Source organism: Miniopterus natalensis, chromosome 18 (genome assembly GCF_054644295.1).
Source record: "Miniopterus natalensis isolate mMinNat1 chromosome 18, mMinNat1.hap1, whole genome shotgun sequence".
NCBI lineage: Eukaryota > Metazoa > Chordata > Mammalia > Chiroptera > Miniopteridae > Miniopterus > Miniopterus natalensis.
The window spans coordinates 35,849,418-35,865,082 of NC_142098.1; the positions used below are offsets into that span (position 1 = coordinate 35,849,418).

General features: G+C 52.1%; 2 protein-coding genes across 2 annotated transcripts; both read right to left on the minus strand.

The window, feature by feature from the left end:
* Positions 1 to 250: 250 nt before the first annotated feature.
* Positions 251 to 2,759, minus strand: LOC107545099 (cell adhesion molecule CEACAM21-like). The gene is made up of 3 exons (XM_016223139.2): positions 2,696 to 2,759; positions 1,447 to 1,800; positions 251 to 641 (listed from the first exon to the last, which is right to left on the minus strand). Exons 1-3 carry the CDS (start codon positions 2,757 to 2,759, stop codon positions 361 to 363), a joined length of 699 nt encoding a protein of 232 aa, XP_016078625.2. The 3' UTR covers positions 251 to 360.
* A 7,630-nt stretch (positions 2,760 to 10,389) lies between these two features.
* Positions 10,390 to 14,980, minus strand: LOC107545095 (cell adhesion molecule CEACAM21-like). Its single transcript, XM_087826735.1, has 3 exons — positions 14,917 to 14,980; positions 13,690 to 14,043; positions 10,390 to 10,670 (listed from the first exon to the last, which is right to left on the minus strand). Exons 1-3 carry the CDS (start codon positions 14,978 to 14,980, stop codon positions 10,390 to 10,392), a joined length of 699 nt encoding a protein of 232 aa, XP_087682861.1.
* Positions 14,981 to 15,665: the final 685 nt, after the last annotated feature.

The following is a 15,665-nucleotide window of genomic DNA, read 5'->3' on the forward strand; positions in this document are numbered from 1 at the left end:
AATGCGAGCTTAAGTCAACAATAATGACAATGTCATCTCACTTTTTTAAAAAATATATATCTTTATTGATTTCAGAGAGAGGAAAGGAGAGGGAGAGGGAGAAAGATAGAAACATTAATGATGAGAGAGTCATTCATGGAGCCCGCACCCCAGGCATGTGCCCTGACCGGGAATCGAACCCCTATCACCTGGATCCTAGGTCGATGCTCAACCGCTGAGCCACAGCTGGCCGGGCTCATCTCACATTTTTGAGCATTTATTGACTCAATGCAAGTCTGCTAAGAAATTTCCACCTTCACAACAAATTTATTTAAAGGGTGCAAAAATTTATTCAGAGATTGGTAACAGAGGGGGGGAGGGTCACTCGTACTTCACATCCAGCTCAATGGGGGCACTGTCAGCGGAACTGATGGGGTTGGAGACCTCACACTGGTAGCTCCCAGCATCCTCCCGCCGGACGGGGTCTATGGTGAGGGTTCTGTTGTTCGAGGACAGCGTCATCCTGTCCTTGAGCCGCAGATTCTCGGCATTGAACAACCATTCAGTGGAGATGGCGTTTGTGTAGCAGGTCAGGACCACGGCGTCCTTGTGCTCTGTGACTATGGTTTTGCTGGCCAGGAGGGTGGGCACTCTCACGGGCTCTGTGGGGAAACAGAGGACATGACTGATTGAATGAGGGCTTGGGACTTGGGGCCATGCTACCTCCTCAAAGATCTCAGTCACTCACAATCCACAATGAGCCTTGTAGGGTCACCAGAGGATGGTCTGGACTCTGCAGAGGACGATTGCCTTTGTTCAGGTGACAATGTGTGAGGAAAGGGGAGGGCTTTACCTTCCCTCTGACTCCAAATCACCCCAGAGTAACCCCTGACCTGTTCCACAGACATCAGCGCAGGGAACCCCTTCCCAGCCCATGAGTCCTATAACCTCAGCATCAGGTGGAATTTTCCTCTCATGAGTTTTATTGAACTTTTCCTAGAACTTTCTTTGACTTAGAAGAAGATGAGGTCCCACTCTTCATGTAAACTGCCATGTATGTTGGAGAAGGCAGGTTTACCACCTCTGTTCATCTCTGTGGCCAAGGGAGCTTTACAGAAAGTGAAAAGGCATTTACCTCTTGTTAACTAATTTATTAGGCAATAAAGATGGCCCAACCCAGTCTTTGGGGAGGGGCCCAAGGGGTGGACTGAGACTGGTGTCGCTCTACTGAGTCACCCCCATGAGACTGGTCCTTCTCTCTGTGGTGAATGTCTGCAGGGCTGGCATCTGGGAAGGGAGCTCTGATCTTAGGAAGTTTGTGTCCACTGTGTGTGACCTGCACTAAAGGCCCAAACCCAGCCCGGGACGCGATGAGAGGTGGATGGAGGCGAGTCCAGGGCAGTCAGTCCTGTGTGTGAAGGAGAATTCCCCCCACCGACATCCAAAGGACAGGAAGCAATCACTCACGGTACACACTGAGGCGTCCAAATCCTATTTCTTTTTTTGAATTTTGAAGGTGGACGACAATGGTGTACATTCCTGTGTCCCTCAGGGTGACCTTCTTAATCAGCATGGACCCGTCGTGGTTTATTCTCTCTCGACCGGTGAATTCAGGCCCTCTTCCAAAATCTCTGGCGGCCACTGAGTAATATGCAATATATCGCTCGGCCTTTCCCCCTTCCCCTCTGTGCCACTGAAAGGCCACGGCATCGGGGGGCATGTTGCGGACACGGAGAACCACGTCCTCTCCTTCCACAGCGTTGGTGGGCACGATAGCCAGCTGGGCAGAGGCGGGCGGGCTCCAGGAGCTCAGGAGTGAGACTAAGAGAGGAGGGAGAAACGGGTTAATATCTGGGTCTGTGTGTTGGGGCAGAGAGATGAGGCCCTGGGTCCTGAGCAGGTCTCTTCGTTTCTCAGACTTGGGGTGGGGTGTGTGTGTGTGTGTGTGTGTCTCCCATGGTCCAGGTCAGCAGCGTGGCCACCATGGCTTCAGCTCCTCTGAACCTGCAATTGCCTGTTCTGAACCCTCTCTCCAGGTGTCTGCCTGGCTCACCCCCACTGCCCTCAGGCCCCTGCTGACTCTCGGGGGCGTCCTTGGGAGACACCTTCGCCGACCACCTCCTCTAAAGACCCTCCTTCTCCACTGTCTGGCCTGTCCCTGCTCTGGTCCCTTCATGACACTTGTGGGTCCCTGACATCACATGTACATCTTTCCTTGTCTGTCTCCTCCCCATAGAAGGTGAGCTCCCTGGGGCCGGGGCTTGTCTGACCTTGTTGCACCCCCACTGCCTGCAACAGGCTGCAAAGACCTGGGGGTGAAGGAGTGAGTGCTCCCAGGGGCCTGCAGCTCCTGGGGTGTATGTGCCTGTTTCTGAGGTTGGTGGTGAGGACAATGTTTAGTCTGGTTAAGACTTTTCTCCTGATGCTTGACATTTATTGTTATCATCATCATCAGTTTTCTAAATTCAGTACTCAGCAATGAATAACTTAGGAAATGAACCATCACTGAGGTTTCCCTGCCCTTCGCCACTTCAGACTATGAGCTTTTTCTGCTTCTGCACCCCCTTTTCAATCCTACTCTGCTCCCCTGTCCTCTCCCCTCAGGTCCACACAGCAGCCCTCCCTCTGCTCCCAGAGCCCTGTGCTCCCCAGGAGTCACCAGCCAGTCTCTGTCTCCCCTCCTCCCGCCCACCCCCAGGGACTGTCCCCTCCTTACCAGCCAGCAGGAGCCCCTGCCAGGGGACAAGTCCTCTGAGCACAAGGGCTGAGGGGGACTCCATGGTGTCAGCTGCCTGCCCTGTCCCTCCCTCCGTGAGAAGAGCTTCAGGTCCAGTCAGGCTCCCAGGCACCTCTGTGTGGACCGGAGGAATCTGCTGTCCTGCTTATAACGGGCTGAGCCTTTCTTGGGGCAAGAGGCCTTTCCTGGTCATGTAGGTTGGGGCGGGGCCTGTGCCCAGGACCCTCCCTCTCCCACCCTCATTCGGGCTACTTCTGTCTTCTCCTTTCCCTTTCCCTTTGGTCTACATTTCTGTTCCCTAGGAACTGCTGAGGCCTCTGCACACACACACACACACACACACACACACACACACACACACACGGGCTGTGTTTTGAGAAGCACTAGCCTGGGGCGCCCAGGTCCTGGCATCCCCACGGCTCCCAGTCAGGTGCCCAGTAGCCCCCCCCCCCCAGCCCTCTCTCTCTCTCACATTTGACTTTCCCTTCAGAGCAGGAGTTCTGGGGCCACGTCAGGAAAACTTGCCACAGGAATGTCACAGCCAGTCTGCACTGGAATCACCTGTGAAGCATTGTACACACTGTGATGCCCAGGTGACCCCTCAGAAATGCTGCTTCAGCAGCTGCTCAGCTAAGGTGGGTGCCCAACAAGAATGAGGCCGCGTGATGTGGGGTGGGACCCCCCCTCCTGTGCAGACCACCCCCCTCCTGTGCACAGGGCAGGGCCCCAGGTCCTGTGCAATTGCAGATCCTGACTCAGCAGGCCTGTAGTAGACCCAAGAGTCTCCATCGAACAAGCTCCAGGGGAGGTTGATCTTCCTGGCCTGTGGGGCACACTGGCAATAGCAAGGCTGATGGGGACCCCTTCCCCCGAGAGGATGACCCTCTCACCCCAGCATTGGCCTCTGCTGTGTCTTGGTCTTGGGTCTGTCAGCACCTCACAGAGAGTCCCCATGCTCCCCAAACCTGGGGATTATTTGTTTGTGACACAGAAACTCAGTTGGGCACTGGGTGTTCCCCGTGTTCTCAAATGCTCTGGGAAAGTTGGAAATCCTCCCAGCAGGAAGGCCACAGAGGTGACCCAGGGGGTGACAAAGGGTCAAGCAGGGTGATGACTGCCAAGGGCACCCTCCTTCTATCTCTGGTTGCCACCAGCCTGGCCTCTGCTTACAGGGACAGAGACCCACAGCCAGGAGTCTCGGGAGGACCTGCAGTTCCCGGGTGTGACGGGGGAGGTGTCCTGTGTGTCCTGGGAGAAGGCTGTGGTGGGAGGTCAGGTGGCTGAGGGCTCCCTGGTCCTCGGGAAGGTTTCAGACAGACCCTCCTTCTCTATTTCTGCGGGCTCAGCCTGCCCTTGTGCTCCGTGACCGTTGGGGCAGCCTCTGTCCTCTGCCTGGGGGACTTTTCTGTGGTCACCCCACCTTGCCCATGGTGGTGCCAGGCATGGAGTGGGGAGCAGCACAGAGACCCCTGAGAGAGCAGGTGCTCCTAGGCCCTGTCACAGCAAGACAATTTTAAACCTATGGAGACTTTTTAGGAGTTTGAGCCAAACCGATGTCATCTGCCTGAAAGCAAGATCTCAAATCCTGAAAAGAAAGGCAGTTTTGCAGCTTTATACATTATAATAAAAAAAGATGAAAAAGTTGCATGAAATCCATTAGGTGGTGAGAGAAGGCATAGCTGGGAGATCTCTAGAACTGGATAAAAGGCAAACTGGAGAAACACATACTTTTTTTACACTGGTGGGTCCAGGACGGTTCACATTTTCAGCTCGTAGAGAGGCTGTGCAGGGAGCCAGGCATCACGAGGGCTCTGTGGTCACGTACTTTGGCGCCAGAGGCTATCCCTTCCATTGGCCTAGCAAAGAAAATTACTTGGACATGTGAAAGGTATGTCATCCAAGATGCAAAAGAACAGGGGACAGGGCTCACCTAAGGTATAGTCTCACCTTTGCTAAGGAAGCTATAAGCCTGAGGCAGGACTCCCTGCCACCGACTGCCCAGCTGATACTTTCTGATCAGACCGTTCCAGGCAGTTACTTTTTGTCCTGAGCTTGTCGGGCCACCACATGGCCCCCGAGCTTGCCAGGTTTATTGCACAACCCCTTTTGTGTCCACAGTCCCTAGAAAGAACAGATAGGACAGATCAGGCATGAGAGAGGAGCCCAGAAGGGCTTGTTAAGGCAGGAGATGGAAATCAGGCTTCCTCTTTACCTCCTTAGGCAAAGCCAGGCTCCTGCAGGAATTTCCTGTTGTCTGTGTCTCACTGTCGTTCCCTAGAGAGCAAGGGGCGACCTACAGCCACTGTCAGCTGCTGGATGCTGCCCAGCACCAGAGGGTGGGAGCCTGGGCCCTGGATAGAGGTCAGCTCTGGCTCCAGGTCGGCAGGCCGATCAGTCAATCAGTCGGGCCCTTTCCCTGTGTGTCCCTGGCCTCCTGACTCCATCGCAGGGCAGGGTGAGCCCAGTGAGAGGACAGGCATTGTCCAGAGTATTATGAGTCCAGTGTCAGGAAAACTGTCCCCCCCCCCCCCCCCCGGTGAAGGAGCTAATTATAATCCAGAGACGGGCAGGGAAGGAAAATTTCTGGTGTGTCCAGGGCGTGTACTCGAGTCTCAGCTGGTCTGGGGGTCACAGAGAGCCCTTCTGAGAAAGTGACCTCTTGGCTGAGACCTGAATCCTGAGTGGCCCGTCGCCCCTTGAGGGACAGAGGGTGGGGGAAAGAGCTGCCTGCAGGGGACTGGTCTTTGGTGGGCAGATGCCCGGCTGGACGGAGGAGCTCTCAGAGCCCAGGGTGGGCAGCGTGGAGGGCGAGAGGGGCTGCGGGCTGAGCGATGCTGGTGGGGCTGGACCCTGCTGGGCTGTGGGTGCTGCGCAGGCCGAGTCAGCAGCTCCCCAGAGGCTCCAAGTCACGGAGGAGCTGTGCCGCCCTCTGGTGGACAAGCAGAAAAATGTGCAAAAGAAAGTCCTGTTCTATTTAGGTATAGTTTGCTTTGTGTTTTTTATTAAACTTATACTTTAGGCAATATGTCTTATGTGTATATATATAATTTTTAACATATTTACTGAGTTATAGTTGATGTATAATAAACTTAACATATTGAAAGTATCCAATTTATTAGGTTTTGCCAGCTGTATGCACCGGAGTAGTTGTTACATGAAGACTGCGAGCCTGTCCCTCACTCTGAAAGCCTCCTCGGGCCCTCCCGTAATCTTTCATCCTGCCCGCCTCGCACTCCCTTCCCCAGTGTCAAGGAAATTCTCATCTGCTTTCTGTCATTGTAGATTAGCTTGCATTTTCTAGAATTTTCAAAATTTGAATTATACAATATGTAATTTTGGACGAAGTTTGGCTTCTTCACTCAGCACAATTATTTTGAAATAGTTCTTTCTTAAAAAAAATCTCTTAGTTCTATTCCATTGTAGGGATGCACCAAATTTGTTTATCCAGACACTCGTTCATGGACATTTGTGCTGTTTCCCATTTTGGGGTTATTACAAGTAACCCTGCCATGAACACTTGCGCAGAAGGGTCTTTAATAGAAAGAATTAGGTGCTTGTAAAACCTGTCTGGGCTCCTTGCTTACTGGGTCCAGAGTTCTTCCTGCTGGTAGACAACCCAAAATTCCTACAACCCACTTTGGGGTGTGTCGGTAAAGGTACCTTAAGAGCAGAAGACAGATCTATCCATCTTGTGCTTAGCAGGCTACACCTCTCTCAATCTAGAGCAATCTATCTCCTGACACCTGTACAAAGTCTATTACATGAACGAATATTCTGGGTCTATAAGGAAAGAGACCCGAAGAAGTATTGGGTAGGTGAGGCCCATATGCCATTTCCAAAGCTAAAGATAAAGACGGTTGTAGTCTGAGGCGCCAAAGCAAATGTTTGGTAAATAAATGTTTGTTTGCCTGGCATCTCCAGGTGACTGTCCCTCCTGGAGCTGCTCCTCTGTCTAAATTCTTTCTAGGCAATTAAAACAGAAGGTCTAAGGTGCTTTTTTAACCTTTTGTTTCCCAATAACCAGATCAAAATCAATATCCTAAAAGGCATATCTGGGGTGAAGGCCCTGCTTCCTTCACAGCAGAGCCGTGACCCTCAGGCAGGTTTAGGGAGTCTAACTAAAAGCTCAATCTGGTGACCTAGTCATTTCATTAAAGTGGCTGAGTACCGAAATCATACCAAAAAAACGTAAAAATACTGAAACACTGTTCTATCAATATAAGCGTATGGACTTTTGACTTCTTATTAGAGAAAAGTTAAAGGACACATTTGACTCTGCTAATGAAAAGGTTTCCTGCTCTGTTGTCCAGAGCGTCCCTCCGAGGCGTCTTAGTTGAGTCCCTCGTGTTATATTATCCGCAGCTGTTCAGGAGGCACCAGGCGTCCTGTGACCCTGACTCATGGCTCAGGTTCCTGTTCACGCCATCATCTCTTGCTGCTTAATCGGTCCCTTTGTTGCATTTTTCCATGTCCCTAGTTTTGATTAGTACCTGCCCAGCCTGCCTGAGGGACTGCAGTCCCGTCTCTGCTGCTGGGGCACTGGGGGTGGGAGTCTCGCAGAGGGGTGCCTGCTAGGTTTCAAGGTCACCCAGGTACCTTCATGGTTAACCTAATTTCGTTCAAAAATGTGCGCAGCGTGAATGCTGGAGAAAGGTCCTGATGTGACTTCCAAAACCAAATGGGTTTGTAAGGGCCCCTGTAGTCGTGATAACTTTATGGCGTCTCTGTATTTTCTTAGTTAGAAATATTGTGCAAGGGTGTCCAGGAGACGATCCGATTGTTTGTCGTTGTTTACTCGCTGGCTCTGGAAGTGTGTCACGCACTCCTGCCCTGTGCCTTCCAGGCACTGTCCAGGGCCCTGGGGACACGGCAGTGGTCAGGAGAGACCAGTTGGACATTACTGCTGATGTTCAACTATTTACTTGACAGCTAATATCTGAAAGGCATTGTCAAGATGCCCTAGGACCCTTGATCCCAGCCAAATGCCTGACCTCACTGTGCTCCTCTAGAATTTTCCTGAATCTCCTTGTGTTTTCCCAGTTGTTCTCCTCTCACACCCCACATCCGGTCTTTCAACAAATCCTTTCGGCTGTGCTCAGAACAAATGCAGACCCGGGCCCCTTCTTGGCACGCTGGCCTGCCCGCCCCGCCTGTCCCCTGGCTGACTGCACCCCCCTCGGGCCACGCAGACAGACCCCGGCTCCTGCGGCCTCAGGCAGATGCCCTGATTCCCTCCCCCAGGCAAGTTTTTCTTTTTTCTGTCCGAGTCCATGGCAGGATGCGGGTGGGACTGATAGTTCTTTCTCAGTTTTGTTAGTTACTAAACAGCTTAAAATCAATATTCCCCCAAAAGAAACTTTTGGGTGGCAAAATTTTGGTTCCCTTCACTAAACGTAGAGCACTCACCCCCCACCCCTGCTCTGAATTCCCCCCGTGGCTCCCCAGTTTACTGAGAATAAAGATAAAGTTCTGGCCTATGGCCCCCCCTCAGGGCTCCTCCCCTCCCCTCCCCTCCCCTCCCCTCCCCTCCCCTCCCCTCCCCTCCCCTCCCCTCCCCTCCCCTCCCCTCCCCTCCCCTCCCCTCCCCTCCCCTCCTCCTCTGCACCCTTCAGGTCACTCCCTCCTGGCTGCTTTAACACTTTTAATTTAAAAGAAGAAAAAACACCCCAAGGAGAACTCACCTTATTCTACCATACCATAACATTTTCGTTGCCGTCGTTTGGCTTTGGGGCGACTCCCCACCGCATGGCAGGTCCGAGGCCTGGGTCTTGTCTGCCCTGGGTCTCAGCGGTGCCTCAGCGGGGCGAGCGGCTGGTCGCGTTTGATCAATGAGCAGAGATCACATGTGACAATGGTTGGAAGGGGGAAGGGCGGGCACGGCGACCTCACAGAGCTGGGCTGCGGCCCTCGCCGAGTGACCAGGGCGGCCCTTCCCGAAGCGGGGCGTCCGAGGGCGAGGGAGCCCGGCTCAGCCAGAGCTCCCGAGGGGCAGGAGCCAGGGGAGGCCAGGAGGTGGGAGAGCCGAGCGAGTGAGTGGTTTCAGCAGACCCACCTGGTGATGAGATGAGCCACTGTGCCCGAAGGGCCAGCGCACAGTGAGGGCTCAGAAAGGCCGGCTGGTGTCATTATTGCCCTCCCGCGGGCACACGGCCAGGGTCGCCCGCTTGGGAACAGCAGTAATAGAGGAACAATATTCTCCCCCCCGACCACGCGAGCGACTCACGCCATCGAGCCTTGGTTACAGCTTGACTGAGGTATAAGCGACAGACAAGCCACACACATGCAAAGCATACGTCCTGATGAGTGTTGACACGGGCACACACTCCACGTGTATCCATGCCACCCAACAGCTTCCACGTGCTTTGAGCCGCTTCTATTAAAAGTTAATTCTCCTGGTGTTTCTGTGTCCCAGTCTCTAACTTGGGTGGGGATCTTTAAAACCAAGAAGTAAAAAAAAACAAAACTAAAAACCTCCTTGCCCTGGCCAGTGTGGCTCAGTTGGAGTTTCATCCCATACCCCAAAAGTCTGCAGGTTCGATCCTTGGTGGGGACGCTTATGGGAGACAACCTGTGGATATTTCTCCCTTACATTGATGTTTCTCCCTCTCTCTCTCTCCTCCTTTCTCTCTCTCCAAAATCAATAAAATGTATCCTCGTGTGGATTAAAAATAATAAAAACAATAAATAAAAAATATGAAAACCTCCAATCCTCAGGATTCCATGAGACGTTTTATTTTTCTTTTGTGTAAAGCCAATTAGGAAACACATTACCTTTCTCTCTACAGTCACCTTTCTTTTGATCAAATGTTCCCTCAAAAAAAGAAGAGTCTTTTTGATCCTACAACACGGCTGGTGTCACTGGGTTTGGCCTGATTGGTGACCTGAGTGCAGAGGAACCGACATTCACCAGAGTTTGCTCTGACACAGGTTTTTCTGTGAAACCTCAGGTGGGAGTTTTAACAGCCTCTGGAGGTCAGGAAGCCCCCCCCTCACGCCTCACCCGCAGGCTCTGCAGCTTTGGGCGATGACCTTTCCTCCAGGAGATTCCAAAAGACCCATCAGGTCAAACTCAGCTCCATGAAGGGCGAGGTCATTTCTAATTCTCAGGGCATCAGTCTGAACTGGGACACTGAGCCAAAGCCTTGGTTATATTACCAACGTTTCCAATTATGTCTTATTAACAAGGACAGGGTGGTACTGAACTTATGCAAATAAGTCTATTGCCATAAACATGAGAATACTCGAAAAGGCTTTAGTAATTTTTGGAGAAATCAAACAAGGAGACAGAGTCAGTGTTGAACTCGCATGGGTGCTCTTTCCCATTGCCCACAGCAGTGTCCCGGTGCCCGCCACACGTCTCCCTGGAGGAGGGACAGAGCTTGGATTCCGGGAGCTTATCGCCTGCTCCCACCGGTCATCACATGACCACTGCCCATCCTGTGAGCACCCGGTGTCACCTCCACTGTGGAGATGGTGCAAATGAGACCAACCAGGAGTGGGGGCTGGTGTGGAATGTGACCTTAAGTCAACAATAACGACGACGGCAGCTCGCATTTTTTAGGGTTTATTGACTCAATGCAAGTTTTCTAAGCACTTTCCGCCACCACCACCAATCGATTTCAATAGGTGCAAAATTTTTTTCCAGTGTGAGGACACAGAGGAGCGGAGGAGGGTCACTGGGACCTCACATCCAGCTCGACGGGCGCACTTTCAGCGGAACTGATGGGGTTGGAGACTTTACACTGATAACCCCCGGCATCCTCCTGCTGGACGGGGTCTATGGTGAGGGTTCTGTGGTCCTGGGACAGCGTCATCCTGTCCCTGAGCTGCAGATTCTCCGCATTGAACAGCCACTGAGTGGAGATGGCGTTTGTGTAGCAGGTCATGACCACGGCGTCCTTGTGCTCTGTGACTGTCGTGTTGCTGGCCAGGAGGGTGGGCACTCTCACGCGCTCTGCGGGGAAACAGGACATGAATAATTGAATGAGGGCTTGGGACCTGGGCCCACACAGCTTCCTCAAACATCTCAGTCACTAACAGTCCACAGTGAGCTCTGTAAAGGTCACCAGAGGGTGGCCCTGACCTCTTCAGAAGGAGAATTGTCTTTGTTCAGGTGACAATGTGTTAGGAGAGGGCTGCACCTCCTCTCTGATCCTAGATCACCCCAGAGTGACCCCTGACCTGTTCACACAGGCATCTTTGTAATCTCAGCACAGGGAACCCCTCCCTTCCCGGCCCACATGAGTTATAACATTTACAACAGCATCAGAAATAATGTAATACTTAAACTTAACCAAGGAGGTGAAAGAGATGTACACTGAAAACAAGCAGATGTTACTGAACGTAAAAAGGAAACAAATAAATGGAAAGACATCCACGTTTATGCATTGAAAGACCCCCCAACTATCTGCGTATATGACATAATCCCTATTAAAAGGCCTATGACTTTTAATAGAATTCATATGGAATTTCAGTGAAACCCCAAATAATTGCAACGATCTTACAAAAGAAGAATGAAATTGCAGGTCTCACACTTCCTAATTTCAAATCTTACTATAGAACTAAAGTAAAGAAAATAGTGTGACAATGGCATAAAAACTTCTATTCATCAAAAGACACAATCAAATGGTTTGGACAAAGGAGCCAAGACTGTTCAATGAGAAAGGACGGTCTTCACACAAATGGTGTTGAACAGCCACATCCACACGCAGACACATGGAGTGGACCCTTGTTTATACCACGCACAACAATTGACTTAAAATACATCGAATCCTAAAGGTGAGACCTAAAACTATAAAACTCTCAGAAGAAAATATAGGGGAGAGCATTGTGACATTGGATTTGGCAATGACTTTTTTTAATATGACACCAAGAACACAATCGAAAAAAGAAAAAATTAGATAAATTGAATTTTCTCGAAATGAAAAACTTATATTCATCAAAAATCACAATCAACAGAGTGAAAGATTAGCTATGGAATGAGAGAAAATACTTTGCAAATTGCATTTAGGTGAGGGTTTAATATCCTGAATATACAAAGATCTTGGACAGCTCAACAACAAAACCAGAAAACCTGATTTAAAACGGGTAAAGCACTTGAATAGACATTTCTCCAAAAATGATACAAAAATGTCCAAAAAGCACATGACAGGACGCTCAACATTGCTATCGCTAGGAAAATGCAAATCAAAGCTCTCGGGGTCGGGGTTGTTGGCTGCGACGCGGGGGGTGGGTAAGTCCATGTGCAGGTAACGCAGACAGCACTCCCCGCGTGGTACCTTCGAGGCTCCCCAGGGCTTCTGCGATCAGAGCCGGACCTCTCAGCTCTCAGCCAGCTCCAGCCCTTAGAAGAATTAGGCAGGTCTGTGCACCACACGGCAAACGCACAGGGGTCTGAGCACTCAGGGGACGCGAGGCCTCCGGCTCTCTGTCTGCTGCAAGGTACAAACTTTCTCGGGTGTCAGCTAAGAATCAGGGTTTGATCATGAAAAACCTTGGGCTGGGGGTCAGAGACCACCCTGCACTTCTTCTGAGTCTTCGCTGACCCGAAGACTCCCTGGCTGGCCAGGGGCCGTTCCTTTAAACTTCACAGACCTCCATTGCCGAGCCGAAGTGTGTTTCTACGAAGTGTGTTTCCATTCTTTTAGAATATCCTTGAGATTGGGGTTGGAGCAGAAATAACACATGGGGGCCAAGAGCAAGCTGATGGTCAACTGACTATTCAGGCCACTGGGCCAAGCCCTGAGACTTCCCAGGGGAGTGTGACTGACATGAGCCAGTGAGCTAATAAATGATAAAGCAGAGCCCAAGGAATGAGCTAGAAAAGAGTGCAGGGGACAGGCAGGGGCTGACTGTGGCCGCAGAACCATGTGCTCAGCCCTTGGTCATTAAAGCCACTCTCCCTCTGCTGAAGAAGGGGTGAGGTGGCAAGAGGGGAGCATGGACTTGCTGAAATTTGACCCTTGTAGACCACTTGTGTTTGCTGGTTATGAGACAGCAATTTGGAAAGAAGTTAAAATTATTGCATATGTGAAAATTATTATTAATATTCCAGGGCCTAAAACCATCTACATGAATGACTTTCTCTAGAGAGCAGCAGTGGGTCTGAGACATGGGTTTCAGCCCCTGCAAAGACAGGGAGCTTGTCCTGTATGGCCAGAGTTTTAAAGACTCTGCATCCAGCCTGGCCAGTGTTGCTCAGTGGTTGAGCATCAACCTGTGATCCAGGAGATCAAGGTTCAATTCCCGGTCGGGGCACACGCCCAGGTTGCGGGCTTGATCCCCAGTCGGGGACGTGCAGGAGGCAGCCGATCAATGACTCTCTCATCGCTGATGTTCCCATCTCTCTCTCCATTCCTCTCCATCCCTCTCCATTCCTCTCTGAAATCAATAAAAACATAAAAATTTTTTAAAAAGACTCTGCATGCAGGTGAAGGACCAGGCTCCATTCCCGCCAAGATGTGGCTCTTAAGACTGAGCCCTGGCCAGAGACCAGCTCAGGAGCCTTGTGACTCCAGCACACGGGAAACTATTGCTCTCACTAAGCCCTTCCAAGGAAGCCAAAGCCAACCTGTCACAGGCTCCCAGGATCCCTGGAGTCAGGACACTAGGACAGGGCTCTGCGAGGTGGCTGCCTGAGCTGAGCTTCTCTGGGAGGATCCCCTGCAGGGTCTTTCTCAGGGTCATGGTCATGGGGAGGGGCCCAGGGGTGAACTGAGACTGGTCTCCCTCTGCTGAGTTATTCCCATGAGACTGGTCCTCTCTAAGGTGGTGAATGTCTGCAGGGCTGGCATCTGGGAAGGGAGCTCTGATCTCAGGAAGTTTGTGTCCACTGTGTGTGACCTGCACTAAAGGCCCAAACCCAGCCCGGGATGTGATGCAGAGGGAGACGGAGGAGAGTCCAGGGCAGTCAGTCCCGTGTATGGAGTAGAATTCCCCCCACCGACACCCAGAGGCCGAGAGCAGTCACTCACCGTACACATCGAGGCGCCCAAACCCTATCTCTCGCTGTGAATTCTGAAGCTGGGCTATTACGGTGTAGACTCCCGTGTCCTGCAGGGTGACCTTTCTTATGATCAGGGCTCCTTCAAGGTTTGCTGTCTCTCGGCCGGTGTATTCGGGCCCTGTCCTGTATCGCCTTACACGCCATGCAACAGATGCAATGAAATTATTGTAGTCCACCTTCTCCCCCCTGTACCAAAGAAAGCCTGCGACATGGGGGGGCTTGTTGCGGATTCGGAGAATCACGTCCTCTCCCTCGGCCGCGCTGATCGGCACGACACTGAGCTGGGCGGCGGCGGGCGCGCTCCAGAGGGTCAAGAGTGAGGCTAGGAGGGACGAGAAATGGGTCAATATTTGGGTCTGTGTGTTGGGATGGAGAGAGGAGGCCCTGGGTCCTGAGCAGGTCTCATCTCTCAGCCTTCGTGTGTGTGTGTGTGTGTGTGTGTGTGTGTGTGTGTCCCATGGTCAAGGTCAGCAGCGTGGCCACCATGACTTCAGCTCCTCTGAACCTGCAATTGCCTGTTCTGAACACTCTCTCCAGGTGTCTGCCTGGCTCACCCCCTCACTGTCCTCAGGCCCCTGCTGACTCCCAGGGGTGTCCTTGGGAGACACCTTCCCTGACCACCTCCTCTAAAGACCTTTTGCCTTTACTTTCTGACCTGTCCCTACTCTGTTCCCTTCACGACATCTACTTCATGGCACAAGTAGATCTTTTCTTGTCTATTTTCTCCCCACCGAAGGTGAGCTCCATGTGGGCAGTGCCCCCAGTGCCTGGAGCACACTGCAAGCATCTGGGGGTGAAGGAGTGAGTGTTCCCAGGGTTGTCCACCTCCTGGGGCGTATCTGCCCATTTCTGAAGTTGGTGGTGAGGACAATGTTTAGCGTCCCTGCTTAAAATTTTTCTGGTGTCACCTGACATAAATTGTTATTATTGGGGTCAGTCGTGAAAATTCAATGCTCAGTGGTGAATAACTTAGGAAATGAGCAGCGATCAGGGTTTTCGGCCCCTCTCCACGTCCCGATCTTGGGATGTTTCTGTTGCTGAGCCCCCTCCCCCATCCTACTGTGCTCTCCTGTCCTCTCCTCTCAGGCCCAAAGAGAAGCCTTTCCTCCCTTCTCAGAGCAGTTTTCTCCAGGAGACTTAGCCAGTCCCTGTCTCCCATCCTTCCATCCACCCCCAGGAATTGTCCCCTCCTTACCAGCCAGCAGGAGCCATTGCCAGGAAAGAAGTGCTCTGCAGGGAGGGGCTGAGGGGGACCCCATGGTGGCTGCGGCCTGCTCTGTCCGTCTTTCTGTGAGAAGAACTTGAGGTCCAGTAAGGCTCCCAGGCACCTCTGTCCTCACGGGGGGATCTGCTGTCCCGGCTCCCTGTGTGCTGAGCCTCCTGTGGGCCAAGATAACTTCCCTGGTCATGTGGGTCAGGGCGGGGTCAGTGCCCAGGGACCTCCCCCTCCCTCCCCTCATTCCTGCAACCCCTGTCCCCTCCTTCCAGTTAACCATCCCTCTATGTTTCCATTACCTGGGAACAGCTGAGGCATCTGAACACACTCACACACACACTCACACTCACACATTCATATGCTGTGTTTGGAAAAGCACCAGCCTGGGGGTACAGGTCCCCGCATCCCCACAGCTCCCAGTCAGGTGCACAGTAGCCCCCCCAACCCTCTCTCTTTCTCACATTTGACTTTCCCTTCAGAGCAGGAGTTCTGGGGCTACCTCAGGAACTCTTGTCTCAGGGGTGCCACATCCAGTCTGCATTGGAATCACCTGTGAAACTTTGTAAAGATCACAATGCCCAGGTGACATTTCAGAAATGCTGCATCCACAACTGCTCAGCTAACCTGGAGGCCTGGCCGGGCTGAGATCCAGCGATGTGGGGATGGGGCACCCCCTTCCCCTCTCCTGTGCACAGGGCGGGGCCCCGGGGCCTGTGCAACTGCAGATC

Coding starts and splice junctions, on each gene's coding strand:
- LOC107545095 (XM_087826735.1), bottom strand. CDS start 14,980: ATGGGGTCCCCCTCAGCCCCTCCCTGCAGAGCACTTCTTTCCTGGCAA. Junction 14,044..14,916: donor GCAATGGCTCCTGCTGGCTG/GTAAGGAGGGGA, acceptor CGTCCCTCCTAG/CCTCACTCTTGACCCTCTGG. Junction 10,671..13,689: donor TGGGCGCCTCGATGTGTACG/GTGAGTGACTGC, acceptor GTTTCCCCGCAG/AGCGCGTGAGAGTGCCCACC.
- LOC107545099 (XM_016223139.2), bottom strand. CDS start 2,759: ATGGAGTCCCCCTCAGCCCTTGTGCTCAGAGGACTTGTCCCCTGGCAG. Junction 1,801..2,695: donor GCAGGGGCTCCTGCTGGCTG/GTAAGGAGGGGA, acceptor CTCCTCTCTTAG/TCTCACTCCTGAGCTCCTGG. Junction 642..1,446: donor TGGACGCCTCAGTGTGTACC/GTGAGTGATTGC, acceptor GTTTCCCCACAG/AGCCCGTGAGAGTGCCCACC.